Source organism: Micromys minutus (genome assembly GCF_963924665.1).
Source record: "Micromys minutus genome assembly, chromosome: 5".
In the NCBI taxonomy this organism is placed as follows: domain Eukaryota; kingdom Metazoa; phylum Chordata; class Mammalia; order Rodentia; family Muridae; genus Micromys; species Micromys minutus.
In genome coordinates this window covers 48,312,034-48,332,055 of record NC_137974.1, presented here as the reverse complement: position 1 = coordinate 48,332,055, position 20,022 = coordinate 48,312,034, and the positions used below count along the sequence as shown (strand labels likewise).

Here is a 20,022-nt window from a genome sequence, read left to right as displayed (position 1 = left end):
TTACAGTGATGTTCTAATACCTCAGTGTTAGTTATCTTTACAGAATGGTCTTTGTGTCTAATTCATCATTCCATCTATGAAGTAAATGTACTCAGTGCAGCTGTATGAATTTAAAAAATGACTGGGATTGATTTTCTTTCACTTCTAGGAAGCTAATCAAAGCCGTAGATTTGTTCTGTTGGGGACAAATCTTCCTGTTTAGCCTGTTTCTGTTTTCCATAGACTAATCTGTAGTTATTAAAGCCTATGTGTTGGATTGTTCAATGCATCCTGTAGTTGGGACAGTACAAACAAATTTGCATGTTCCATTCAGCTGCCGTGGAGAGAAACCTGTTGCCATGGTAAGAATGATGATACCCCATATGAGATACGCTCCCAAAATGAGGATGGGCTTTGCAAAGCCACAGGCAAATATTTATTTTCTTAAATACAGCTAGTTTCTAGGGAAACATTGAATTACTATGCAGTTACCTTTCCCCAAAATCATTAAGTGAAAAGACCACAATACGGAGCATTTCCTTTTGTTATAGTAAAGGTCCACCTCTCTTTATGTCATGCCTCATGTTCAGGAATCAAATTATATGTGTGTGTGTGTGTGTGTGTGTGTGTGTGTGTGTGTGTATACACACACACATACATATATAAATATAATACACCCACTTGGCTTTGTTTTCAGTTATATAAATAAAGAGCTTGCTTGTTTCCTTTACAATTTAACCAGGACATAGCTCTAGAGCTGACTTCTATGTGGATTAATGTATTATGCTTGACTGTTTTGTTTATTTTGTTTCTTTCAGCAGCACTGGGTGCTGCACATGCAAAGCACCCACTGCAGTGCTGTAATGAGCCCAATCTGTGTCCTTTCATCCTAGGCCTCACTTTGAGTTCAGAAGTAAAATGTCTGCCTCTTGTTTGCGTCATTAATAAACACCACAACTTTTCCGTGCAATCTGGGAGGTGGGACGTTGTCTAAATTGGGGATTTTATTATAGATGTACATCACATTTTAACACAAAATTTTAAATTACATTCTTTTCACACTTAGGTTGTCAGTTTAAGTAAACAGAACAGTCCATTTAAAACCTATAATGAAGTTTCTGAGTCACTCCTTTGCAAACCTCTTGAGTTGCCACACTGAATAAAAGAATTTGTTTATAGTAATTAGAGGTTAAAGTCGTTATTAAACTAGTGATTTTATTATTTTAACTGTCTAATGAATAATGTAAACACACATGCCAGTTTCATGAAATGCCCTGTTTTCTGAATTGTATTATTATGCCTCCTTTAATTGAGGTGGTTTGCATCATTTAGATATCATGACCCAGACAAGTCTGGGAGATAGAAATGTGCACTCTCTACAAAATGTGTTGTGCAAAAGAAACGTGAAACTCTCCCTTGCAGACTTGTGAAGCTGATCACCCTGTATTTGCCTTGCAGATCCCCAGCTCAAGGGCATAGTGACAAGGTTATATTGCAGGCAAGGCTACTACTTGCAGATGCACCCCGATGGAGCTCTCGATGGAACTAAGGATGACAGCACCAATTCCAGTAAGTGACCAGCCAAGTCTGCCACTCAAATGGCTTTGTGAGATGCATTTGTAGATGCTTGGTTATGTTGGCGTGGTTCTAGCTGCCCACTAGAATGCATGTATCATTTCACTGAGACCACATGCTTGAAGACACTAATCTAGAAAGAGGGACCTGTGGTGTTAAACTAAGTTTTTGTTTTTTTCTCAAACACTGGTTATGTCCAGAATATCATTATTGATCTCTGGATGATAAAAATTAGCTACACTAATGCATTAATATAAAAGTTAATGTCTTTTGCATAGAGGGCATTCTGAAGGCTCTGTATATATAAACACATTGTATAAAACATTTGATTGTCATATACTATAGGGTTTGTTTACTTTAAAAATCTATGTATTTTTGTAATATTGATATTTATCTTCTATTTGCTATGTTTTATATTAAGCTTGTTACATTTATCTGAGACCCTCCTTATTTAAATGTTTTCTTTTATTCTGGTCTATAATTTACTCTAATTACATATTAGTTTTAACCCACACACATTCACACACACACACACACACACACACACACACACACACATACACACACACACACACACACACACACACACACACTCACACACACACACATACTTTTACTTCTAGGATCAAAACAATGCCAAAATGGGTTTTGGTCAATTGAGTTTAGTCCAGGACATAATACAACCTTTAGGTCATGAGCAATGATGACTGTCTAGCTAGTTACCATCCTCTTCACAATAGATTATACTTCATGAAAAGAAAGGAAGGCCTGATACGTGTAATGGAATCATCAGCTCTCCTTATTTTATTTCTGCTCATCAAATTTTCAGGCACAGATTTGAGAAGAATTAATGACCTGAAATAATTTGTTTTACACATGATGTTTCTATGTGAAATATTAGTATTTTTTTAGTATCCTTATATGTGAAGTGAATTGGCACTTATGAATAGTGTATTTGTATTAGTAATTTGAGGGGGACTTCCTTTACTTTCTTCAAATAATATTATATATACTTTTTTCTTGATCTTACTTTTCTTTCTGTAAACAATAAATTCTTCTCTCTATTCTCTCTTCCATTCATTTTTTTGCTTTAAAAATAATCCCTGGATATTAATTAATTAATTAATTAATTAATATCTCCCGTTTTATTGGGAAAAATTCAGGCATAGGGAAGAAAGGAAACAGCTGTTGTCAGTGGTCTTATAAATAAAATTCCTCTTTTATAAGAATAGAGATTGAGTGTTATTATCTGCAGAAATCATAACTGACTTTTTCAAAGGAAATAAGGTTCTACACTTGAGAGAAAGCGCTTCTTCTCTGATTTCTTCTTTTCATGGCATGGTATGAGGTTGTGAGGGATATAGCACACATGCATAGTTAATTCAGAGTGTCAAAAATATACAAAGTTGTCACAGCAACCCCCATCACCCAAAGGGTTTAGAATGGTTTCTCTTAACCCATCCCTAAAGATTCTGTCTTGTTTGGCTCAAGGCTGGGGATGGTCATTTTATTTTATAAACACAGTCATTTTGACGCACAGCCAGGAATGGAAAGTAGTTGTAAACCAGAGATTTCTGCAGCAGAAACGCAATCACAGGGACATCTGCATTTTTATTCCACTAGGTTTTGTCTCATTGCTTTTTAATTATATGAAATTCACAGAAAGTGAAAAAATGATGTATTTGTGTCTTTTCTAGCACCACCCCTCTTCTATGGTAGCTCTATGTTGTTAATTTGTAAATGATAATTGCTTGCATTTTTCCTGACAAATCTCCTCCCCCCCAAAAGAGAGACAGTGAAATTTTTATTATGGTTATTTTGGACTACATTTTAGCACTTTTCTACTTCTCATATTGTGTTTATTTTAGTGTATGCATATTACTCTTGCCTTTGGAAACTATACTATATAGTTGACATGATAAATTCTGAATCTGCAACACTTTTTTAAAGCATTCTGAAGAGATTAAAGTAAATATGTTTGAAATTGTCAGGTTAGGTAGACATACACAAGCTTATTTTTTTAACTTAAAATTCTACATGGAAGTGGGGATTTTCACAGTGTCCCTCCTTTCAAATTTTAGGGATATAATAAAGATAAAAATAAACATAAGCTTCACACACAAAGAAGAAACAGATTGTCCAGGAAAAAAGTTCCCACAACACCATACGATATTCAGTACTAAATTACAGAAATGAAAAGGACTCAAACTTTTTTCTATATGTCACAACCTTATAGAATGCTGTGAAATACAGTTCAGTGTTACTTTGCATAGTGAAAACAATCACTCAACTCTCCACATATGAACTTCTAAATTAATCTCTGGGTTATTGTCAGGACCACATCCTGCTGTTTTCCTTTGAGGGGCGGATAAGGTGTGACCTGGAGAATAGGATTATGTAATTATTGCAAAAGAGGATGTAGCTTTCTCCATCATACTTAGTAAGGAAGAAGGAAAACAGAATGAAACTTTCAACATTACTTTTTAATGATGTGCTGTGTAGCCTGAGAAGAAAATCAAACCCCCTATCAATTTCAAGTTACATGTCTTCTGTAAAACAGTTGAATACATAAAGATAAGCCATTGCATTCACACATTTATGTTAAGAGCTATGTAGTTCCCATGCCTACTCGAATTGCTCAGAAGTAAATTCAAGTTAAGGAGTTGAATGAGAGCAGTTAATCAATTAATAGCTTTCCTGTCAATAACACTTGCACTAAGAGTACTAACAAAAGCCTCATCGAGTAGTATATGTGTACCAGACATTTTATGGTTGACATTATCTAAGAAAATGTTGTTGTATACACTTTATAAAAATACATTAAATACTTTATTAGAAGGAAAAAAAACATAAAATATATTTTTTAACTTATCAGAAATATAAAACAGCATATTCCACATTTATTTTTATTCATAGCTTTATATTATACAAATAAATAAAATTTTCTTGAAAATTACCATGCTATTTAATTTTATTGGAACCTTTAAAATTTATCCCAGGGGCAGGTATACATCTTTTCTCCAATTTTTTGGCATCTTATGCTACTTCTACCAAAGTAATTTAGTTTGGGAATTACTTCTGAACTTCTGGCTTTTGCTGCACTGAAATACCTAGTCACATGGTGTAGAAAATTTTAGTCAACTTTTAGAGTTTTAAAATTCTCTACATTCTGTGGGGAAGCTGGAACTGAGATACTCTTTTTTTTTTTCTATATAGCAGAAGCTTCTTCATCATAAAGTTTATTAGTTGACTTTGTAAAATAGAAATATGATGGTATTTCCGAAATAACAGAAGCAGAAGGGGAAGTATTATTGAAATACTATGCTCCATTTATTGCCTGGTGACAGATGACTTTTATCTTCAACAGCACTGTTCAACCTCATTCCAGTGGGACTGCGCGTTGTTGCCATTCAGGGCGTGAAGACAGGGCTGTACATAGCGATGAATGGAGAAGGTTACCTCTACCCATCAGTAAGTGACCCATTAATGGAAATGGTAAAATAGCATGAGCATCAATAAAAGCTAATGATGTGTGTGCATGGATTCTGACACTTTGAGATTTGGTCCTTATGGTGCTACTCCAGGAGCTGTTTATTAATTGCTCATCAGTGTTTGGTGATGGGCACATCCGGATAAATAGTAATCTTACATATAGATGTATGCATGCCAATTTCGAAACACATCCTGCTTCATAAAAAGAACTGGTCTTATTATGGCCTTTTATTTCTCTTTTTAGATCCACTTGTTTTGGAGATTTACAAAAGAAGTACTATCTGTACACATTTTTTAGTAATTTATTTTTACTCAGTTTAATAACTAAATATTTATTTGTTATGTGTACATACACATAATATGCTTTATAATTTTTTTTTTCTAAATAGCGATTTGCAAAAGTTCTTAATCAAGTCAAGGTTCTTAATATGTCCCTCACCTCATCACCAGCAACATTTTTAATAGAAAAGATAATTTAAATGTGTTTTGAAATTTTGAAATGTACATATTATTTACTGCGAACATCTTGTAGCGATCATTAGGGCTTATTTCTTCTTGATCAGTGCCTCCTCTTTACCCATTACCCTATTGGAAAACAGTGGCATAGACTGTGTTGCCATGAGTTGTTGTTGTTTTAAATGGAGTATATGATCTTACTTGCACTTGGAATCCAAAAGTATACAATATGAGCTTTGAAACAGAAAGGAACACAGTCATTCCTCAGTCTCTATAAGCAAAGCTTTTCAGATCCTTTGTGGATACTACAATCTGAGGAAGTTAAATTCATCATTGAGAAATGGTACAATATTTGTGTGCTATCCACATTTCCTCATGTAAACCACATCTGCTTTATTGATGATTCTTTATAATTTAAATAGGAAGGAGGCTGTTGTTTTATGTATTACTTAGGGAATAATCACATCAAAAACATCTATACATGTGTTCTGCACAGGCACAAGTTTTATAATGCTTTTGATTGGCTGGTTTGAAAGTGTGGATACTGAACCAGAGGATATATTGAAGGACAAACAACTGTATTTGTTTTAATGGGAATTACAATAATGAATATATGTTGGTAGACAATATTTCTAATAATTAAGTGTATATCTCACATAAATCTAAGCATGACTTTCTATTTTTTGCTTTTTCTGAAATTTATTAGAAACTGAACAGTTTTGCTGCTATATAGCCTCTACTGAATGATTTATTCTTTAATTTATTTGTCATCAGTTATAATGTGCTCATGCACTATAATATAGTTAGACTATCATTTTATTGCAGGACAAAAAAATAACAATATGGTCAAAAATGCTTTCTTTGATTTATTCTTTGAGCATAAATCAATAGATTAAAATACCTTATTTTCTGTGTTTGCTTTGCACCTTTATATAAATTCTTGGAATGTTTGTTGTTACTCAATATTACCAGCAAACAACTATAATATTCAGCTATAATACTATTTAAGTATATAACTGAATATATATTTATGTTATAATATATTGATGTATCAATAGCATATGACTTTATGTACATATCCCATATAATAAAAGTTATCTTCAGCCTTCCACAACAGACAATCTATTTTTTCCCCATCAAGTCTGAAAACTCTTTCAAGGGGAACTGCAAAGAAACATCAGAGTGCTTCTTATCTAAGCTCACCCAAGGGTATTCCAAAGCACAGAACTGGGTCTTATATTATGCAAATTGTGTGCTGCTGCAGGAGATGAATATGCAGCAGGCTGTGAGCAAGATCAAGACAGAATTCCTTACAGCTTATCTGGGAAAACATACACAAAAGATTATTTCTAGATATGACTCATTTCAGATACAACACAATTTTATTGATTTGATATTTGTTTTGCTATTTTGTTTATCTTTCTCCAAGTAACATGTTTGAATAATCTATTTTTCACTGATTGATAATTCCTCCATTCGGTTTTATTTTCTGGTGCATGTACTGTTATCAGACCATTCCTATTTGTTTTATTTTTTTAGCTGCAATTGGAGGTGATTTTAATTATTGTTTATTTTGGGTCAGGTTATGTATTTTTTTGGTATGTGTCTTGTCTTGGCCTAGCCCAACCTCTAGCATGTTTAGAGCACTCTACCAGTATCGTAACCATGGCAACAAGGCTGCTACCTCCTAAGTCCTACTTTAAACACTGTAAACATGGCTTCCTTGTTCAGGATTCAGAAATTACAGTGTTGCTGTGGGAACAGTGTTTGTACTTGTAAGTATTGAAGGATTTTGATTCATTGTCTTTTTTTTTTTTTTTTTTTTTTTTTGATAGATAGCTTCTGAGTATCCCCTGTGATTGCTTGAGATTCTGACTTACAGATTTTGGTTTTGCTTCTTCCCACCTTTTGATACTATGAACCCTGACAGTGTCCTAGCCTAAGCTGTCTCCCTAGCCCAGGTTAGTGGGAGAACACTGTCATCTTACTTATCATCTGGGAAAGAAACTGCAAAAAAACCTAACGCAATTTCAAGTTCTTCTTATACATCATAGTTAAAGTACTCCATTGATCTCAACTAAACTTAGCTTTAACTTCAAATATTTTGGTTGAAAAATGTTTTTCCATAATTACTAATTTCATAAGTCACCAAGCACATACTAAGGTAATAACACAGACCATAGTGTACAAATTATTTTACTTTGTAATAATAATTATAATAATACTAATAGAAATTGTTCATTTTGCAGTATTCTAGTTATGTATTAATTTACTCGATTCTCTTAGAAATCTTTAACCTAATAATCCAATTAATATATTATGATTTAATATGAGTAAAATGAAGGCACTGACTGATATATAGACTACATATAAGTTTGCCTTATTCCTGTGTTAGTCTGAAGCAACAGAATCGGTGCATAGTCTGATTCACTATTATTAATGCTACTATTCTGTCTTCACTTGAGATGTGTTTTATTATATGGCCTGGCATATGTTGTAACAAACACCTAAAATGCATAATGTGGTAAGTAAAATCGTTGACAGAATAAAATTCATTTCAGGACAGTCAGTAAATAAACTGCAATTGGGCAGGCTTATGAGTTTGCTCTTACAAAAGGCTACCAGTAACTTCAGCTCCAGGAGCTTTGACCTCATCTTCTGGCCTCTGAGCACACCATACAAATATGATCACACACACACACACACACACACACACACACACACACACACACACACATACACACACACAAACACACACACACATTAATACATGTTTTAAAAAAGAAATTTAACATAATTCTCTATCAGTATATGTATATTATGAAGAACATGTTTTGGGAAAAAATAGAAAATAAATTAGTCCATTCCAAATAAAATCTGTTCCATGACCTTACAAGAACATTGGACTCTAGGCAGCTATTTATCTAATTCAGGGAAATTCTCAAAATTTCCCCATCCATATAAAAATATTTAATGTGCCCAATAACAACAGTTCTACCTTGTGAGAACAAAAATTGTTATCTTGACTGGTCCCAGCTAATAACCACATTCTCAGGTTTGGAATAAGTTGTTGCCTGCAGAAATTTTTCTTTCATATGACAACAGCTATTTTTGTGGTCTTAACAATTATGCTATGCCATTTAATATGTATCTGAAGAGATTTAATGTCGTATGAACATTTTGCTTGGAGGTATAATATCAGCTCTCATATAAGAGAACAAAAATTGGCAAATATTTTGTTTTTAGGATTTAAATGCGTTAAAATACTGCTTTAAAATGTATTTTAAACTATCTAGAACTACCTTTTGTGCCAAGAGAAACAGTTTTGATTTACCAAACAACCCACTAAGAAATCCCCTGTGTGGTTGGAAAGATGACTCAGCAGTTAAAAAACACTTACTGATTTTGAAGACAATCTTCATTTTGTTTGTAGAACCCACATGGATGCTGACAAGTACCTGTAACTCCAGTTCCAGTCTTTTCTTCTCTAGACTCTGTGGGCACTATATGTATGTTCTTAAATTGATAATCTTTATCAACCTATGTTCTCTATCCAAGGCTCAAGGAATGTGGTAGAAGTGCTGTGAAACACCAGATACATCTTGATCATTATAGTGATAAACACATAGAAGTTGGGATTGCCTGCAGAACACCAATAGATGAAAAGCCCATCAACATTCCATTATGGATTGTGCAGAGGCTCATGGGGCACTATCCCTAATGTGGAGTTGTTGGTGGTTAGTAGCCATTGGAATATTTGGTAGCATATCCACTGGTAAAATGCAGATCCATGCAGGCAACTCAAAAGAAAATCAGTGGATTTTTGCACAAAAACATATGAAATTACTAGGAAGAACACTTGGAAAGAAGTTATCCAGAGTTGGGGCTGGGATGTAAAAGATAGCACTGTGCGTGAATATGCATTATAATCATTTATGAAAGTGTCAAAGAACAAAGTTCAAAAGAGAAGCACATAAAGATAGAACTGCTCTAAGATGGAAGATGTTTCTTTTTCCTTTTATTCATGCTTGTGTGGAAAAGATTTAAAAATGAAGTTGATAACCTTATAATGGTAAAGAAAGAAAGTAGAAAGAAACTTAGTAAATCATCTTACTTATTAAAACATCTTCTCAACATATTTTACTCAATTTACAAAATCTGTTAGAGATAAGAGAGCAGAATACTAGCTGATGACAATTCATAACCTGAGCTTTCATGAAATAACTCTAATATATATGAAGAAAAATCTCAGCTATTCAGTGTTTCAAGACTTGCATGAGACTTATGTAGAATATATATTCAGACCTCAGATATTGACGCAAAAGATTCCCTAGACTCCAGTAAGTTCACATGTTTTAAAAATCAAAATTTTGGTTGTATATCATGATCTTTCCTAGAGCTAGTGCCTGAATAACAGTTTTAAAATCACAGGTCCCCATTGCATCTAACCTGCTATGATTCTAATATTTCATACTTTGTTATTTGATATTGATGGTGGTGAAACTGAATAAATGACTGTGGACTTGTAGATTTATGCCTTGGTCTAAAGTCCAGTGCAGTGCAGGAGATAAGAGTGTCCCTGGGTAGTGCTTTTTAGCCAAATTGGGTTGGCCCTTGAGAAAGGCCACAAAGGTAGTTGTGATCATCCCATTCAATCTGAGCAAATAACCTAACAAGGAGTGTGATCCTAAGATCTAAGGTAACCCTAAGATCTAATATAACATGAAGAAAGACAAAGACTTATACTAGAAAAAATAAAATAAGTGTTCAAACCAGTAATAGCTGGTTTGTAATTCTACAAGTGCTGTGAAGTCTACAAAGTCTGCAAAGCCCAAGAAGAAACTCAGTCTCGGAAACCAGGAGTGTATTTCAGCTTCCCGTCACCTGCTGGTGTAACTTTGCAGAATGCTGTCAGCCTCAATAAGCTTAAGTTGTTCTTGAAGTTAATATTTTCAGATTTGTGCAAGTAAAAATAAAACTACGTAAGTTTATTTTATACTTTTATTTTTATGGCCCTTTATTTTCTATGAGTTTGAATTTTATTTGTAGCTAAGAGTGGCAGCTCCACCCAAATTTCATTCCTGGGGTCAGAGGACAGACTTTCTTCTTCCCTGTGTGACCACCATGTGTTTTGCGTATGAGAAGGGATACACTGTACTCTGAAGTACATCCCACATGCTGTTTACACATAATTTTATTCCATGTAGACCCATCTGTGGTAGTTTGAGTAAGAAATGTATTTTAACACACTCAGGTTCTTAAACACTTAGTCTTCATTTGGTGGCAATGTTTGGGGAGGTGGTGGATGCTGGAAAAAGGTAGCGTTCTGGCAGCTCGTAGCCTTATTTCTCTTCCAGTTCTTTCTTTCTGATCTCTGCTTTAGTTGAAGATTATGCTCTGTGAGTATCCTGCTCCAGTTCCCATACCTGCTGTCTCATTCTATGCTTCCCTGCACTGACAGACTCATCTCTCTGGAACCATAAGTCCAAATTAACTCTTTCTTCTATAAGTTGCCCTTTTCATGCTATTTTACTACAGCAACAAAATATTGACTTACGTATGTATCATCTTTCAAAATTTCTTGCTCATAACTCAAGCCAAAATATCTACTTGATTAAGCTAAACACAAATACCTACAAAAATATTTGAAGTGATCCATTTTATGTTTTTCTATCTCTTCTCACTCATTTTTAAACTATAGTTTTCTGAAAATTGTGACCATTTATTTTAGTGGAACATTCCCTGTTAACTAGTAAAGAACCCGGAACACAGGTGGACAAGGAAAAAAAAAGATTTTAAAAAAGTTGCCTCATGAAACTTATAGTTTCTCTAGATATATAGACGGTATGATTGTAAGGATGTTATAATTTAACAGAATTATGTACCTATGTTGCAGTGTGCTTCTGGTCAGGCTATATTAGAGCCTGCAGAGTATTATTTGAGGTTAGATACTGGCTTTAAGAACTAGTATCTGTATTAGACAAAGGAGATGAATCACAGTTATTAACTATCCCTCAATCCATGTGAAGGTCTCTTAGTTTGTGGCTGTTAGTTGTTTCAAAAACTATATAGACCAGATGGGAATAAAATATTCTCTTATGGCTTTGGGAATCACTGTGGTTTGTCTTCTGACAAGATGGACGTATTTAATTTTATTTGGTAATTTATTTTGGCTCCGGTCATTATTTAGCAGAAATTTCCCTGTGGGAAAATAGGAAAAATCCTATTTAACTTTACTTTTAATTTGGTACATTTAACAGTCCAACAGATAATGGATTTTGGTTTACATCCTAAGAGAAGCATTTACCGACATGTGATAATCAATTCATTGTGTATTTCCTAGATAAAGATATAAAAGCACAGATTTGAAAATTAATGGCTCTTCCATGAATATAAACATCTATAATTAACTCATCTTTCACCTGTAGAAAATTATAATATTGTTTCGACTTCTTCTGCCTTAATCTTTGTGCCTGTCACACCAAGATGTCTCTGTCAAAAGTTGCTGTTTTCTTAAAGTTTAAGATTATTGGCTTCCTGGGCTGTAAATTACATAACTAATCTGAGAAAATCAATATATTCTTTGCTAAGAGATAATTACTAATAAATTAGATATATGTTGATATGTTTCTTGAGAATTGCATATTATTATGGCCTGAAATACACTACATTTTTTTAGAAATCACATAAAGTGTTCACATTGCAAAAGCTCAAATTCCTTTGCAAACATTTCTCTGTAATTAAGATTCATATTAAGTTTAATATTAATATTAATAAATATTAAGTTTTATATTAAGTTTTCAGCCATTTTAAATTAAAAAATGATGGCTGAAGTATGTAACGCTGTAGGATATATTTATATCTACTATGATATTGTCATTATTATTATTTAAATATTGATATTTAACATTTCTTATTTTTAAGACAATGCATTAAGAGTATATAAATAAAAGTTCTTTTATTTTTAATATTTTAGAAAATGGAGCCTAATGTAGCCCAGGATGCTAGAGAATTTACTATGTGGCAGGTTTAAAGTGAGCTCCTATTATTCTTGCTTCCATATCCTACATGCTGGTTTTATAAGTGTGTACCAGATGTTGGCCTAGAAACTTTAAGGTTAAGAATTATCACCCATGATTACTAGCAAATGGTTGTTTTAGTATATAGTAGTGGATAGATATACCACAAATTAGATAAGACTATGGGTATAAAAATTATTTTTGTATTTTTATTTTTTTGAGTTTCTATTAGATATCTGTCTTTTGCACAACATAGACTGCTTTTGTTCTACAACATAGTAGAACAAAAAGACTCTTAAATTGCTTAAAAGTCTTATCCAGGGAATAAGAAATAGGTGTTTTAAAAAATCTGTGGAAAAATACATGTTAATATAAAATATCATTAAATTGAAAGAGGATACTATTAAGAAATCATTTCAAGGTGGCATAAATTATTTATTTTCCTAATGCAATTTAAGCCATTTAAAGGATAGTTTTATTAAGGTAGGAGAACCAAATGCCTACTTAGGAGAAACAGCAGTCAGCCCTTTATTTAATTTAAAATTACATTAAGAAATAAAGGCTTCAATATTGAAATGAACAGACAGAAGAATTGTATTGAATAAAAACTCTGTGTATTAGATATTAACCCCAGAAAGTTCTGAACACCCCAAAACCAACTCGTAGGCCATATGAAGCTTAAGAAAAACAAAGGCCAAAACATGAAAGCCTCAGTCCTACATAGGTAAAAAATAAATGTATAGCACCCTCTCAGAGTGTGGTACACCTAGACCTTAAATCATTAATAATCCAAGAGCTAAGAATATAGCTTTGTGGCAAATCTATACTCAACAAGAAATCTGTTTCCATGTTACATTCTGTCCTACATGAACTTTATGCTTATGGTAACTAGTGGGATTTCAATGTATGCTGTCAAACCTCTAAAAGAATTAAGTACTGACAAAAAATATTCATATAGTGTTATGCCAAAATGCCTTTAAAATGTGTATAAGTACCCTTTCTTTTTAAAAATACAGTTGTAAGAGAGAGAGAGGAAAAAAACGTCTTGTATACTTGTTTCAAAAACTCAAATACTGTGTAGTATTTGGATGAAGACAAAATTCAAAATAATTTTACACATAATTTATCAAAAATATCAATCAGAAAAAAGGTAAAAAATTAAAAGGTTTGAAAAGGTTCTCACAGTGGTTAGTGCATAGGATGTACATCCCACTTTGGATTTCTGGGCCACAAAAGCCAGTTCTGTAATTATTTAGGAATAATAACTTCATATGACAATATGTTTTTAGTAGTGGTTAAAGAAAATGCAATATAATGTGGAATACAATATTTCACTTAATTTTATTGATCAGATATTCCAGTCTTTTTCTTTATAAGTCACTTGCCTGTGGGAGCACTGAAACACTGGTTGTCTAGATTCCATTGTCTTCGTTAGGAGAAGCATGAGAAGCATATGTTGACTGTTATTTCACATTTTCTATTGGTATCACATTTTCCCTAAACATCTGATGCTTTAAAGTAATTTATGAATTTGTTAAAAGTGATAAACTAATATTGTCCACTTGTGGTGGCTTTACATTTGAGGAAGTGATGCTAAGATTAGCTACATAAACAAGTGAATATGCCTGAATTTGACAAATGCATATATCTAAAGCCTCCAAGTTGTTTTAAATGCATTGTTGGATTATTCTTGTTAATTTGCCTCCCAAGTGAGCTTGTTAACCATAAATTCATAACTTAAAGAAAGAAACATATGATCACTTTATTACATATATTGTGTGTGTTTGTATGTAGCAGGTTTATAATCACAAGCTAGAAAAATCCACCTTTTTATGAATTACAGATAATACACGAATTATTAATTGGATACATGTAGGTATATTTCTGGTTCCCCTGTATATGAAGTGTTATGAAATAAAACCCACTTTCAGCAATATGGAATGATACTTGTACCTCACAGGTCATGCTGTTTGTAGTTCCTCAAAGGCAAAGGATGTAGAATTAATTTTTGCTGAATAGTGGAATGATAAGGGAGACGACACATCATATAAAGAAGGCTCAGTTCAGATGACTGATTAGTAACTATGACGTGCTGTATGAGCAGGGTGAAGAACAAACACCTTCCATCTTTGCAATAGCTTCAGAGACATTTGGAGGAACCCAGTTCATTTTGTGATAAAATGCTATACAAGTTAAGTGTGGAAGGTGCGCATGTCAACCATAACAGGAACCACATATAATACTCTAACAGCTGATATTATATAACAGAAGAAAAGTTCAATGTTTGCTCACAAATTTAATATATAGTTACAAAAGGCAAGAATGCTCACATCCATCACTTGAGTCTACCAATTGCCTCAAGTTTCCCCAGAGAGAAATGGGAACATAGAGCAATGGTTGAATGACTACTCAATATTCATGTGAGCCTCTGAGTTTGTTCTCTAGAATTCCATAAAACCTGGTGTGATTGTGCTCACCTGTAGTTCCAGAACTTGAGAGATAAAGGCAGAAATAACAGAAGGTCACAGCCATTCGTGGCCACATAGCAAATTGCAGTCCAGCCTGGACAATATAAGACTCTGTTTAAAAGTAAGAAAACAAATAACTAAATAGACAAACAAATGGTTAAGTCCCAAAATTTGTCCCAAAGTGTGTTTTAGTTAATAAAGAAACTTAACAAAGTTTCAGATCATCAACATGTTAAAATCATTATTATTATTATTATTATATGTCTACAATAAATTATATGAATCAGACATATAAATAAATAAAATAAACACCTTGACAGTAGCTACAGGAAAGTAATAAAATGGCTAGGAATAAATCTAACTAAAAGAAAAAAAGATTTCTCCACAGTAAACTATGAAATATTGATAAAAGGAATTGAAGATGACCCCGAAACAGAAAGATATTGTATGCTCATGGATTAGAATACTTGGTATTGTTAAAATGTCTCTACTGCCCAAAGTGGTCTACATAAGAGTTTAGTACATCATAGTATATATGTATATATTCTTAGTATAACACAAAATCTTAACATGCATATAGAATCAGAAAATATTCAATAGCCAAAGCAATTTCGGGGGAGGGGAACAGAACAAGCAGCATTACACTACCTAACTCTAACCATACTACAAAGTTGTAACCATGCAAACAGCATAAACCAACTTAAAACAGATATAGAGACTGAAGAAACATTATAGAGATACCCAAAGTAAACCCACCATCTATTGCCAAGTTCTTTTCAGTAAAGGTGTTACTGATATTCATATACCAAAGGAGATAGACTTGTTTTTCACCAGTTACAAAAATCTACTCAAAATCTATTAAGTTCTCAAATGTATAATCTGAAGCTACAAGAAAAAAATATGGCAAAGAAATTGTAAGACATTTACAGAGTACATGACTGATGAGCTGTGAGGTGCTCAGCAGTTAGGATATAAACATTTGCCTTTCAAACATTCTTGGTTCATTCACACAAACATTCTTTACAGGACCAAGCTGTTAATAAAGATTATAGTAATCTAATGGAAGTAGACATCTCACCCAGCAGGAATGCTCCACCAGGCAGAAGATGCTTCAGGTTTGCCTTGGGGAATATACTCCGGTGGAAACACTTAGAGAGCAAGCTCTATCCACTATCCATGTCTGCCTCAGCTGTGGCAGGATGGGAGGGTGGCATTTTTGCTCTGGAAAGTCCAGAAAATCCATAAGAAGATGTGTCAAAGTTAGTGTTGACTGGTAAGCAGAACTGTTGCATCTGGCAGGAATCTGTAGTGGTGACACCTAAACTCAAAAGTAGCCCTTTATCAGTGATTATTATCTGAGATTTTACAGAGTTATTCTCTTGAAGGTTTCTCAGAACCTTTGCATACCTTGGTCTAGAGACAAGCTTAGCACACAAGGAAGTCCCCATTGCTGAAAATAGCTTACGTGATGGGTATTTCAAGATAGTCCCTAGGACAGATAAGTTTTAGGCATGCAGAAATTGTCTTGCTAAAGTTGCCTTTTGTGTAACAATCAAAAGAGCTTCTAGAAATCTGTTGGAGTTCAATACTACAGAGTAATAATACTGATTGTCTCAATCAACCCACCAGTCCTAACAGGGAATATATGAACTCAACAAAAATGCTGGTATCCAAAGCTAGAGTCACAGAGGCCAGTTTCCAAGTTCTCTTACCAGTGTGGACCAGCATAGACTTGAGACGCTGTGTTTTAGGGTCACCTCTATATCCAGTATTTATACTAATTTAGTGCTATCACGGTTCACAGTTTAGAACTGGTTCACTAGAATATCAACTAGCACATCAAAACCTATGTCAGGCTTGGCTCACAAGCTGCCTCATGGCTGGTTCCTAACTCGCCAGCATCATATTTCAAGTACTCAAAATGATTTTGAAGCTATACAACATGATTTTACTTATCTTGTTATCAGTATTGTGTGGAAAGGACAAGGTTATTTGGGATAGTATCTTCAATGCACAGTATCAGGAAAAATGGGGAATTGATATTATGCTATTTTAAAAAGCTGCATAGCAAAGCTGCTTAGCAAAGACAGAAAAGTGACAACTGGAAAAATACAGAAAAAATAAAGGAGTTAATATCCAGAATACATCAAGAAATCAATAAATTTAATAGTAGAAATCCAAACAAATATTTAAATATGAAGAACAGAGATCAGCAGGACAACAAACTTGCATTGCAAACCTGGTGACCTGATGAAACATGCATAAAGGGGAAGACAAACTACACTGAGTTTTCCTTTGTGTCCGCACACATGCGCATGCATGTGTGCAAGCACACACACACACACACACCGAACCACAATACTAAAATAAATATATGAAATAAAAATGAGCAATAGACATTTTTCAGAAGAGATGATTATACCCAATAGGCAATCATGTATTATTAGGAAAATAATCAAGGTAATGCAAACTAAACCCATAAGATAGCAGCTCATTCTAGACAGAATATCTATCTATCTATCTATCTATCTATCTATCTATCTATCTATCTATCTATCTATCATCTAATCTTACTTGGTTTTACAAGGTCAGATTTCTCTGTGAAGCCCTGGTTGTCTTAGAGCCTGCTCTGTAGACCAGGCTAGCCTAAAACTCAGATCTGCCTGCTTCTGCCTCCCAAGTGATGGGCATAGAGTTATACACCAAGACTCCCAGCATAAAAATTGTAATTGTTATAAAGACCAAAGATGAAAACTACCATAACTAGTTATTATATTCCAGTAGTACTTGAAAGAATATTAGGAGAAATTGCAATAATTGAAACTGCACGGGCATTTATTTTGAGGCATGAGTTTGTGAACATATATTTTATAATATTAAATAAAGATGATATTCACATGTGTGAGTTTTCAAAATAGTGCTAACACAACTTGAATAATTACTGGAGATTTGACAGTGCAACAAAGTATTTCAAATTTTGTAGCTTAAACACTAGAAATTAATTTGTTTATTTTGTATAAGTAAGATGTTCCAAGTGATAGGATGAATAAGGTTGGGTTTCTGTGAGAAACATGAGTAGGTCTGGCCCATTTCCTTCTCTGAGGGAGATGCTAGAAATGTTTTTGTCTTCTCTTTTATGGAAGCATCACATGGATCTGCTGTCATGGGAAGAGGGCATTTCCCTGTGTACATACTTCTGTCTCTTTGTTTTCTCTTTTTATATTAGGTCTTGTCAAACAATATAAACTCAAATACCCTCTTAAAATGATCAAAGTCCAATTTAGTCTTTAGAGTAGGTATTCCAGTGTCTTTATGGACTACCCCAAACAGAACAACCTATAACACAAAGAGTCTGCAGAACTTTCTACCTCCAACTAATGAAACATAGGACTATGCAGCTGGGAGACCCCAAACCATGAGGGGAAGATGACTGAATCAATATAATTCTGATTTTGCTGAAAACTCACAAGTAAAAGGAAAGAGAAAAATTGTCTTCAATATTGTCAGCATCTTATGCTGAGGTGAGATATGTCAAAAAATGGCCCCAGCTTTTGATAATTTAGAGATGACACTTCTATTTGAATTTCCATTGTTTTGTCCTGTTGTACATTCATTGTGTATTCTTCAGCACTTTCTGACTCCGTTCTTTTTTTGCCTCTCTCAGATTCTTTACTCAAAACCCATTTCACTGATTTCAACTGTCTATTAAAGCACCAACTTTATATAGAATTCTAATGTATATATTTACATTGGGAACACTCTGCATTTGTCAGAACTCTGAAGACTAAATTATTTGACCCTTTTTCTGTGACTTAGATTCCAGAAATCCTGAACAAGTTCTTGAAGACCGTACATCGAGCTAGTGACAAATCTGGAGCCAGGTACCAACACACTATAAGACTATTTCCTGGAACCTACAAAAAGCTCTTAGCCTTTTCCAAGGAAACATTTCCCTGACACATATCCACCTCAGCCTTTGTGGTGATTCAAATGACAATGAAACCTTTAGGCTCATATATTTGAATATGCTATCCCCAGTTACTGTAAATATTTGGGAATAATTCCAAGGCATTGCCTTGTTGGAGAAATTTTGTCATTGGAGGCTGGCTTTGTGGTTTAAAAAGTCCATGGTAGACCCAGGTAGTTCACTCTGCTTCATGCTTAAGAATCAAGATATATGCTCTCTGCTACTGCCTCAGTGTCATGCCTGCCTACTTACTGCCATGTTCTGTTCCATGACAGCAATGGATTCTACTTCTCTAAAACTTTAAGCTTTGAAATAAACTCATATGTAAATTGCCTTTATCATGATGTCTTTTCATAGCAATAGAAACGAAACTAAATTGGACATGTTTCACATAATAATTAGATTTGAGTCTGCTTATACATATGTTGTCATGTAAATAGACCAGCAGTGCTATTTAAATAGCTGTTAAGGTATTATTTACAGGTACTACAGATGCTCTACAAGCATATGCATAGTAAATCCCATTGATCATAGCCCTTCATAGTTACCTATGTTCCTTTTTACTTGTGGGTTTAAATTATTTTATTGCTTTCTTAATTGGTATGTTTTAAAAGTCTTTCTCAAAGTATATTCAATAATACACATAAAATGCAACTGGATCTGATAGTGCACACCTATAATTCTGGCATCCAGAAGGCTGAGGCAGGAAGATCGTGAATTAAGTCCAACCTGGGTTTATTAGGGAGAACAGAACAAAGCTAAAAAAACCAATAAAATGTCTGCATAATTATAATTAAAGAAATGATGAATATTAGACTTCATGTCTGTGATTATTTTATGCAAAATGTAGTGTCCTCAGAGAGTGATTAAGTAGCTACTTCCCACAATAAAATGCTGTTAGAAATGCTGAAGCAGTTTTCTATCTAAGCCCTTTTGATGTTATTAATAAATATGGGATTTACTTGCTTCCTATTGGCAGTCAAAATTTTTCTACCACATTAACTTCTGGCAGTTTCCTTTACTCCATAAAAATGAAGGCAACAGAGAGAGGGAGAGAGAGAGAGAG

The 20,022-nt window shown here is 33.8% G+C and overlaps 1 protein-coding gene across 1 annotated transcript in view; it reads left to right on the top strand.

Annotated features, from left to right (window-relative positions):
* Positions 1-18,946, top strand: part of FGF14 (fibroblast growth factor 14) — a gene marked incomplete at both ends in the record, with an annotated part of 63,695 nt that extends 44,749 nt beyond the window's left edge. The window contains 3 exons of the mRNA XM_080917424.1: positions 1,438-1,548; positions 4,922-5,025; positions 18,806-18,946. Coding sequence (XP_080773550.1) covers positions 1,438-1,548; positions 4,922-5,025; positions 18,806-18,946 — 356 coding nt within the window. The remainder of the gene's footprint in view (positions 1-1,437; positions 1,549-4,921; positions 5,026-18,805) is intronic.
* Positions 18,947-20,022: the final 1,076 nt, after the last annotated feature.